At 30.6% G+C, this 10382-nt stretch overlaps 2 protein-coding genes across 4 annotated transcripts; both read right to left on the bottom strand.

Moving 5' to 3' along the window:
- Nucleotides 1–51: 51 nt before the first annotated feature.
- Pit (probable ATP-dependent RNA helicase pitchoune) lies at nt 52–4357 on the bottom strand. Its single transcript, XM_072888968.1, has 10 exons — nt 4036–4357; nt 3725–3793; nt 3510–3572; nt 3161–3421; nt 2524–2838; nt 2142–2443; nt 1908–2060; nt 1595–1765; nt 1168–1345; nt 52–943 (listed from the first exon to the last, which is right to left on the bottom strand). The coding sequence occupies exons 1-10, from the start codon at nt 4118–4120 to the stop codon at nt 816–818; spliced, it is 1725 nt and encodes a 574-aa protein (XP_072745069.1). The 5' UTR covers nt 4121–4357; the 3' UTR covers nt 52–815.
- A 1581-nt stretch (nt 4358–5938) lies between these two features.
- Nucleotides 5939–10201, bottom strand: LOC140663883 (protein salvador homolog 1). Of its 3 annotated transcripts, none has more exons than XM_072888421.1 (7): nt 9856–10201; nt 8809–8882; nt 7616–7743; nt 7247–7480; nt 6901–7119; nt 6335–6640; nt 5939–6243 (listed from the first exon to the last, which is right to left on the bottom strand). In XM_072888421.1, exons 1-7 carry the CDS (start codon nt 9944–9946, stop codon nt 6141–6143), a joined length of 1155 nt encoding a protein of 384 aa, XP_072744522.1. In that variant the 5' UTR covers nt 9947–10201; the 3' UTR covers nt 5939–6140. The 3 variants fall into 3 exon arrangements, with proteins under 3 accessions (XP_072744522.1, XP_072744521.1, XP_072744523.1); XM_072888420.1 differs by having other exon boundaries at nt 6901–7125; nt 9856–10198; XM_072888422.1 differs by lacking the exon at nt 9856–10201 and adding an exon at nt 9675–9801 and having other exon boundaries at nt 6901–7125.
- Nucleotides 10202–10382: the final 181 nt, after the last annotated feature.

The following is a 10382-nucleotide window of genomic DNA, read 5'->3' as shown; positions in this document are numbered from 1 at the left end:
TAAGTAACCAATGCATAGTTAAAATTTTATTGATTGACTATATAAACAAGAATTATTAATTAAAAAACCTTGAAATTTTATATGTATATTCGATTGTGCCATAAACAACTTGTTCATAAGATCTATGATGTGCGCATGTATACACGTGTTTAAAACGGCAAGTTGTCATGCATGCGCAAAACACGATCTAGCAATCAAACACTTAATTGAGAAAATTAAAGTGCTGTTTAACTTGTTTCTTAAAATCATTTTCAAAAATTCTCATCTTAAAATCTCTCGTTTTTAGAAAAATAAAATATTGGAATATTGTGAACGTTATAATGATCTTTATATAAAACAAAGTAACATGAATATGTATAAGCAACTTACTAGGGAATAATTCCCGGATATTTTTTTACTGTTGTAACCATTGGACGAAGATTGAATAAATTCTAACCATTGCAAAACATTATCTCAAAAATAATGAAAAATTCGTTAAGCCTATCATCCTGATAACAATCATATGAATATTCATATCGCATCTTTCAATCTCAATCTTTATTCCACAAAAATCAAAACTTAATTATATTAACTGACCCGCAAAGTCCTTCCACTTTATTTCATGATTTTGTGAATTTATTGCAAAAAATTTAAGGTAAACAGGATAATTTAAAATAATCAAAGATCATAAACAACTTTGTTAAAAATAAGTTTCTTAACATAAATCAAAAATGTGTTTATGATCTAATAGAAACATAAACTGTACAATAAAATCAATGATATATAAGATTTTGACGACACATTATATATCACTGCTTGTCTATGTGTATACATAATTATCTGCTAAACTGTCGAAATGTCTTGGTATTCTTTGATAGTTTTGGTTTGTTCATATTTTTGTAATGTCCATAACCACCCCCACCAAGCCTTTTTCGTGGTCGTGAAGCCTTGCTGGACGAAATTTCTGTATTGTACAATTAAAAAATGTTAAATAGAATATAAGATTTTCATAAATATTAGATATTTTTAAAATGTTACATTTTTGTAACTAATTTAATATTAAAGAATTTGGAATGTTTTCGAATTTATTCCAGCTTATGTAAAATATTCTAGCTTTTATAGAATATGTGTACTTTTTTATTACATAATTTTTAATGTTAAATCTTTATAATTATTAAGAGCACTTACTCAAGTCTACTGCTGGTGGTACAATAAATCCAAATGATTTGGCAACTTTCGTTAGATCTAAGGTTTCTATATCGAAAACCTGTTTCAAATGATGAGAATCGTATGCTCTAACATAATTTTTGAACGCCTCCTTCGCCGATTGATGTAAAAAGTAATTCTTCGATATTAGCTTCTCAAGCTAAAAACAAAAAATATATTTATAAATAATTATCAAATTTATATAATTATATCACTTCATAATGTACAAGATATTAATAAGTGAAGTTGCAGATAGAGTTACTGAACAAGTACACTAACTTAGATTTCTCTATTTTTTTCATTAATCAACCATATAATGATATTTTTAAACTTCCTAATCATGACTTGTCAAATATGGCCCACAGTATACTATATTGAATATGTATAGAAATCTAATTGTATAACAAACCTGTAATTGTATATCAGCAATTTTATTCCAAGAGAACTCGTACTCGTTGACGGGTACGCGAGCTTCTTTAAGATAACGAAGAAAACCAAGCTCTTCTGGCCGCAGTATCAATAAAGCATGACCGCTGCTGCCTTCTCCGCGAGCAGTTCGGCCTACACGATGAATGTATTCCTAAAAAATGTGTGATATCCATTAATTGTAAATTCGTATTTATGATTGGATTATTATATCAATAATAATTCAACTATGTAATTTTTCTCTTTTTCTTTTTCTCTCAATGGTAAACAAAGTGAAATATCATAACATTCCTTACCTTAGGATCATCCGGTGGATCATATTGCACAATCCAATCGACGTCGGGTATATCTAAACCTCTCGCAGCCACATCGGTGCAAAGTAAAATTCCAGTAGAAGCATTGCAAAATTGGTAAAAGGTAGTGGTTCTTTTCGTTTGTTTTTGTTTACCCTGTCAACATAATCAGAGTAGAAACGTTAAACCAAAAAAGTAGCAATTTTAAAAAGTACTAACGTATCCAATAACACATACATGTATACTCATTACAGGTAAATCAATATAATTTAAGAGTTCATGATGGTATTTGACAGACATGCACGAACTAAAGAAAACCATTATCTTCTTCTTTCTATTTTTCTTTAGAAATGTGAACAGAAGTAAAAATCGTTGTTCGCTTGGACATGCTACGTAACCCTGTTGTAGACCATCCACAGTTGCTATTTCCTTATTGTCATCAACTCCAACATATATAGGTTCCTTTTTAAGAGCTAATGTTGTTATCATTGCTACCTTTTGAGTCTGTGTCGCACTAAACAGCATAGTCTGTCGACGCTCTGTAATAATAAATTACATAGTAATGAAAAAATATGTATAATTCAATTTTAATTTTAATGTGAATTGTAATGTCACTAACTAGGAAGAATGTTAATGATTTGTTTCAACTCTTCTTCATATCCAATATCTAAAATACGATCAGCTTCGTCGATCACTAGACATTGAAGATTCTTGTATAGGAAATCAGGTGTATTTTGCAAATGATCTAACAATCGTCCTGGTGTTGCCACAATAATATTGATTCCCTTTCCAAGCTTTTGTGCTTCAGTTTGTCTACTGGCACCACCCATCAATAAACCATATGTATGATGATGATATTTCATTAATTCTTTCAGGACACCAAAAGTTTGCATAGATAATTCTCTAGTGGGAGACATAATAATACATCCAGTACCTACAAATAATAAATACATTGCGTTTTGTCCAAGCTAATTTTATACAATTGCAGTAGAGTAATAGAGACAATGTAAGAAACTTCATTAATAATTTTTGTGAACTTATTTCCATGTAAGACAAAAATATAAGTATATATTAAACACAAATATAATTAATTATTATTTACATTTAATCAACTATTCAAATTATATTTCAAATCATAATTACATATTACTGTTGTATAATAAGTTCATAAAAATTATTCATAAAATACAATATAAAAAATATCTCAATATCATTCTGATACAGAATACATCTTAAACTATATCAAGTTTACATACCGTTACGAGGCATAAACTTCAATTTGTAAATCAACTCAACTGCAGGAATTAAAAATGCCAGAGTTTTGCCAGATCCGGTTTTAGCAGCACCCACCAGATCTCTCCCTTCTAAAAGAGGTGGTATAGCTTTCGCTTGTATCTCTGTCATTTTTGTAAAACCCATATCTTCTATTCCTTTCAATGTATTCTCACATACTCTTCCATTCAATACAGAAAAGCTTGTATCATTTGTTATTTCAAAACCCATAGCTGTACCTGGTACTAAATAAAAAAATAAATATATATATTTTTTAAACAGAAATATTAAATTATTATTTAATTATTATCATTTTAGCAAATTAGTACGTACAATTCTCAGTGATTTCTTCTTTCTCAGTGGCTACTTCTGGCTGTTCAGATAATTTCCTTTTTTCTAAAAAATATACATAAATATTAATTATATATTAAATGGAAAAATAGCTCAATAGCTGCTTTGTAAATAACATTATTAGTTTCTTAGTAAGATTGTATACAAAATACAAGTACACATTTTTATATAAAAATAAAATTAATTAAAGGTCTTACTTTTTAGAGGAACTTTTTCTTCCATGTGTTGCTGATTTATTTCAGTTGTATTCTCTGAACTAATTTCATCTGTAATAAAGAAATAAATACTTCAAATAAATAATGATAGAGAAGAATGTTAAAGAAAGATATAATCAACAATATATATGGAAGAGATCTTCAATTTTAATGATTATTTCAATTCATAATTACATAACGGACAATTATCAATTGAATAAGATATGTATATACATATCTTGAAACTAATTAAATAACAATTTTTACATAATTTTCGCTTCACAGATGTAACCTTAAAAATTATATGCTTTTACCGTTTTGTTCCTCCCGTTGTTTTAACTTTGCTAATTTTGTCTTTTCTCGTTTCTTAATTTTTCGCATTAACACTTTCTCAGACATTTTATTATTTTTTTTTAATAATACGCAAAGAAAATACTTTTGTCTATCAATCTATGACCACCGTTGATTTCTTTCAAGCAAAACACATGGTTTACTAGTTGATACTATAACTAGAGAGAAGCCTGAGAGGCGCCATGAAGCCGTTTTTGAGGGAACCCATTTTCACCGCGGTACAGTGACGCTAACTGGATCGATTTTAGAGCCGGTGGAACTACATAGCTGGATCGACTTTCCAGCGGTTCGTGTCCGTGCTAGATCCACAAATTATGGTTCGTGTCCGTGCTAGATTCATAACTGTGGATCTCAAAAGTACGAAACATATACATTTATTAATATTTTACATATTATTAATTGCAACTGCGCGTGATCTTTTTTCACTTTAACATATATTATGAAGTAATATATATAGTAATATATATATATATATATATATATACTTGTACCGGCTCTAAAATCGATCCAGTTAGCGCCACTGTACTGCGGTGAAAATGGATTCTCTCAAAAACGGCTTCATGGCGCCTCTCAGGCTTCTCTCTGCTTATACATAAGGAGTTAGCAGTCCAGTATTATATAGAAGTCTGTGCCCCGAACGCACCCTAAGGCCGAGTCTACAACAGCTGTAGTAAGCCTTAAGTCGTAAGAAATGAACCAATCATATTCATTATTCTTCTCTAAAGTCAATTGTAATTGGTTAATTTCTTACGGCTTAAGGCTTACTACATCTATTGTAGATTCAGCCTAAGAGTAACATTTTTATAACGCGCATGCGCGATAGACAAGGACAGCAAGGGTCTATATGCAGCGTTCTCTTTCTATTTCGCTATCGCGTTCTCGGCCCCCTCCCGTACTCTATATATAATATCTCTATGGTGTATATAAACTATAAACGATTACTATAAAATTTTATTGGCTGCGTTCAGCAGAGAAAGCAAATCAGTGAGCGCTTAGTGATTCTTTATTGTGATTGGTTCTTGCATTTAGATCTTTGTTGGATCCAAGTGCAGGAACCAATCACGGTAAAGAATCACTAAGCGCTCACTGATTTGCTTCTCTGCTGAACACAGCCATTGACAGATGATAATTTGTACACTAGTGATAGGTTAGGTAATCTAATCTATTTATATTTCATCAATTAATCCATTTTTTAATTGAAATAAAACTAAACATTTCCTGATTTTTTTCGAAAATATAAGTTTTTTTCTCTTTATGAAAATTTTTCTAATTTATCTTAGTCTTCTATATTTATACATACAGTTAAAACAAAGATGTATTTTTTAATAATTTTATAATTCGTTTTATCACTCTCTTATCAACACAAATATAGTTATTGATCATTTATTTTAAAGTTTTACAAGTTTTTTTTATAGGTTACACGATATTTTTTTAGACTTGCACATACACAAATTTAAAAATCATGTGGAAAAAATACCTGCAGCATTTACTCGGAATAAAAAATACAAAAGATAAGCACAAAGCCTTTCGAACTAGAGAAAGACTTTCATTGCTTTATGCTTTTGTAGGCTGGAATTGTTTTGGCATTGTATTCTATCTAATTTTAAAAGACAAAATGCCAACAGATAGCACAGAACGAAGTACGTCAAAGTACTTTTTATCAATTTTTTATTGATTTTACCAGAAAAAAACTTACGGAACTTATTTTTTTACAGGAATGTCGTATAGATTTTTGACTGGTGTACCTGATACCACGCATGTATACCAAATCTCAGGCCTGAAACTTGTCAAGGAGTTTGATGTTGTGCACAAAATGGAAAAGGAAGAAAAGGCTACCAAAGTAGAAGAAGAAACTGCCAAAGTGAATGAGCATTAGAGGTAACATTTAATAATTATTTCTTAAAACTTGTATAATAAAAACATTATCAAAAAAGATCAACTTCATTGTTTTACAATATCTACACATGTATCAAGTGTGACACACATCGATAATCACTTATCTAAAGGAACCTTCCATCAGTCGAGAGAAGATATATATATATATATATATATTTAATTGACATTTCTCTCAAGGAAGAGATCTTCGTAAGGCAATAGCACCGGCACTACTACTACCTGATTCTGGATTCAATTCTTTCAATCTCTGTTCCATTTCACACAATAATGCTGATCTGTAGCAAAATCAAATAATGCAAAATGTGAAAATGAGATTATCATAAATGCATTTAATATCACCGACCGTCTTTATTTTAGATCTCTTACCTGTATTCTTCGTAACGCATCACAACTTCTTCCAGTTCCTGCTTATACAGTCTAGTAAGCATGGCGTTGAAGCAGTCTAGCTCGGGTAAGCGAAACAACTCCCAGCGCAGCTTACGATCCAGGGCTATCGAAGCTCTACTATACACGTATAGCCAATGTGGTATCTCCTCGTTGAGATAGGGATTGGCCGGCACGAGAACACTATGAGAGTGAAAGTGCGTGTGTCGTGGTGGTGACACGACGCGTACCGCCTGTATCTCGTGCGGATAACACGGATGCTCGTATTGCGCTTGACGCGTAATGTGGCTACGAAGAAAGAAAAGAAAAGAACTTATTGTAACGAGACCGCGTTTGAAAGAACAATTTAGAATTATTTTATTTCAAGCAAGAGAAGGGAATGGATTAATTATTCCTAATTCATTATGCATATTATCTTTTCTTGTTCTAAAATGAAACAATTCCAATTTCCTATATTCCTATTCCCAGTATTTTCTCTATTATATATGTGCATTAGGCCTTATTGGAACCTTGTCCTGTTTTCTTCTTGCAAAAGGCAAACTACTCACTTGACATAATAAACTCCATATTCAGGCGATTCAATTCTCTCCCAACCTGTGGGTAAACCTTCCTTCTCGAGCGGATGCGACCAATGTGTAGTTTTGGTGTTGTGATCGATATAATACTTTCGGCCACGGAGCGTGAAGTCAACCGACCATCCAGGCGGTAAAGGTAGCTCTTCCTGCTGCTGTTCACTTCGAGAACTCGATCTCTCCGAATGACATCTGCTGTAACTTGATAACCAGAATGATAAAGGCTCATTAAAATAATATATTTTTAACGGATATGAATAATATAATTTCGTAAAATGATATATTTGTCATGTAAATACGAAAGCTATTAGGAAAATCGTACCCAGCATTTTGATGATACATGGAGTGATTATAATCTTCGTAACCAAAGTCGATATCGTAAGGCATATAAGGCATCTGTGGTGTCTGTACTCTGTCCAAATGATATTCAGATCCAGCATACTGATTGATATAAGTGTGGGACATTGCAGGCGACAATTCGGGATGATACATGGGTGTCGCGGTTCTCGAAAACATGCTGTCATTTATTCCAGTATTAACAGCAAGACTGGCAAATCTATGGTAAAAATAAAAGAGTCAAAAAATTAAGGAGAAAAAATATATTTAGATGTTTATCTGATAAAAGTATTTCATTTTTAAATGTTAATTTTTTATTTTATAAAATTAAAAATCAAAATTATTATTTATTAACCTTTGAGCTAAGTCGGGAATAGAACTATTTGGCGTATATTTTCCCTCGTGGTTACCTAAACCGACAGCACTGGGTATGGTTTTTGTATTTCCGAACATCTGCACTGTACTAGGTTGTTGAGGAATAGACTGATACCAGAGAAGCATCGATAAATCTTCATATGTATATATATTTCTTAATTATAAAGCAACTAATTGAAATTGAGATTGGGAGATATTATGTTCTTTGTTATTTATCGAAAAGAATCGTATTCTAGAAACCGCCAGAACAAATTTTAGCACTTGAAGGAATGCTTATTGTCAAAAAAATTAAAAATCGCTTTCATAATTGCATTCAGATTCATCAAATATTCTTTTAGACAGATTTCTTATCAAAAAATTAGAATTTGTTTTTAAAGATAATGTGCAAGAAATCATTTCAACTTTATTTAATATTCATATACATACAGTAATAAGATATAAGGCACTAATCTTGGTAACACATTGCACACAATAGAATATAGAAATTAAATAAAAAAAAAAAAAATATACTGGGTTATAAGTGTCTCCCTCCGATTTTAATGCGCTTTGAATATGTTGCAGTCTAGGTCAAAATAGGAGGCACGTATTTTTTTATACTTGCTTTTTCGGCCCGTAAAGGGGTGAAACACCTTCTTGAGGAAAATCGGTTTTTATATTTTTGAGCAAATACTATCGAAACGGTAAGAGATATAAAAAAAAATTTGCAGTGAAGATTTTAATGGTTTTTAATGTACTTTAAAACGGCATAATCAGATTTTTCAAAAATTGAGGGGGGGGGGGGAAGGATTTCGAAAAATGGGACATTTTCGAAAAATTTGATTAGCAGTTTTAAAATACATTAAAAACCATAAAATTTTTATTGAAAACTTTTTTTATACCTCTTACTTTCGACAATATTTGCTCAAAAATATAAAAAGCGATATTTCTCAAGAGGGTGAAACACCCCCTTAATGGCCGAAAAAGCACGTATAAAAAAATATATGCCTCCTATTTTGACCTAGACTACAACATATTCAAAGCGCATTCAAATCAAAGGGAGACACTTCTATATCTTTCCTTGTGAGACAAGCAAATGTTGCAGATCTCTTTTTTTTATTTTTTATTACGCAGTTATAAATATGTTATATAATGCTTCATTTATATTTATATATAATTATATATTTATATATTTACCATATTCGGCATCGTTGAATGGTTGTTCCGTCGTCTCGTCCTTCTGTTCGGCTCTGTCGTCCATACATTGATAACTAGATGTAAATAATACAAATTGTGTTATATAATTGACATTTTTACAGAAAACAAGATTGTATTAGGGAATATGAATGCTGAGAAAGACTGGAAAATTATATCAGTATTTCTCCAATTTTTTAAAGAAAAAAATCAATTAAATGAGATTTTATTAATAATTCATTAATAAACATTTTATAAGCAAAATTTTTCTGAAGTACATATCTAGCAAACATTTGCAATATATGCATAATTCTATATAATATAATAAATATATTGAACGTTATATATTTGTTTTTGATGTTAACAATATTGTTAGTTATAATTATATAGTTAGCTTTTTGTTTTATTTATTTATGTCTAATATATTAATAGCAAATTATTTTATAATTTACTATTTTAATATTATACATATATTGCAAATATTTGCTGGATATCTAATTGAAAAAAAATTTATAATATAAACTACACAACAAGTTTATCTTGCATAATACTGCAATATCAGAAACATGTCGCAGAAAAAATAAAAATATCTTAAAGAATTTAATGTATAAAATTATAGAAGGAAGTTAATCATAACAAAATATTTGTTCAATATAAAAGGTAATAATTAGTAATATATCTCGTGAACAAGTTTCTTTGAATCTAAATTTAAAAACACCCTTTTTCGTATGCAAAGATCTAATAATATTCCTGTCTATTAATACATGCACATGTACAATATTTGTCGAGCTTTGTCTCTTGAAATACATGTTCATTGAATCGGAATTTATAACGTTTATGGGAACATGATAACTGATTTCTTTTGTTACTTTGAGCGTTGAATGCTGTATAAGTGTATATAGATGCGAAATGATGCATGGATACGTTGAATCAATTTATAACGTTTATGAGAATGTTATAGGTTATCTTTTCTTAAATTGAGTGAAAAGAAAATTTTCATGAAACGACTCAAAAAGACACACACAGAATAAAGAAAGACGAGATACCTACTTGGCATTTCAGGTGGTGTTTCTTTCTTCACATATTTGCCGACCACTCCCTCCTTAATTGTCCGTAGATCTTTGTTTTTACGCGATAACATGCTGATAGTTGGTCTTGACTGACAGCTGACAGAATGTCAAACGCGCGAAGATGAGATTCAGAATTTAGGACCAGCAACAAAAACGTTGGAACCTAACCTATATCATTGCGAGAGCCACATACAAAAAATAAAATCACAAGATCACTTCTCGCTAAAATGTATTCTCCTAATATTTATGATAAAATCTTTCGAAAGAACGCTTATTTATAATTATTCGACTAAATAAGAGCCATCGCATGTGAAAAAATTTTTTAATAATTATAATCGTAAGCAAACTGACCAATCACAGTCGTTTCAAAATGCTTGATGGTAATAGGTTGATTTATTTATGACCTAATGGCCTAGTCTTAGGCCAGGTCTACAATAGATGTAGTAAGCCTTAAGCCGTAAGAAATTAACCAATTACAATTGACTTTAGAGAAGAATAATGAATATG

This window comes from Anoplolepis gracilipes, chromosome 3 (assembly GCF_047496725.1).
Source record: "Anoplolepis gracilipes chromosome 3, ASM4749672v1, whole genome shotgun sequence".
NCBI lineage: Eukaryota > Metazoa > Arthropoda > Insecta > Hymenoptera > Formicidae > Anoplolepis > Anoplolepis gracilipes.
Note: the sequence above shows the minus strand (reverse complement) of the source record. Positions and strands in the feature narration are given on the sequence as shown.

Bases quoted from the DNA above. Each gene is read 5' to 3' on its own strand.
- Pit (XM_072888968.1), bottom strand. From the start codon at position 4,120: ATGTCTGAGAAAGTGTTAATGCGAAAAATTAAGAAACGAGAAAAGACA. The intron at 3,422-3,509 runs GTACGTACTAAT...TTTTTTATTTAG, and splicing joins AGAAGAAATCACTGAGAATT to TACCAGGTACAGCTATGGGT. The intron at 1,346-1,594 runs GTTTGTTATACA...TTTTGTTTTTAG, and splicing joins TTGCTGATATACAATTACAG to CTTGAGAAGCTAATATCGAA.
- LOC140663883 (XM_072888420.1), bottom strand. From the start codon at position 9,946: ATGTTATCGCGTAAAAACAAAGATCTACGGACAATTAAGGAGGGAGTG. The intron at 7,481-7,615 runs GTTAATAAATAA...TTTTTACCATAG, and splicing joins ATTCCCGACTTAGCTCAAAG to ATTTGCCAGTCTTGCTGTTA. The intron at 7,126-7,246 runs GTACGATTTTCC...CTGGTTATCAAG, and splicing joins ATGTATCATCAAAATGCTGG to TTACAGCAGATGTCATTCGG.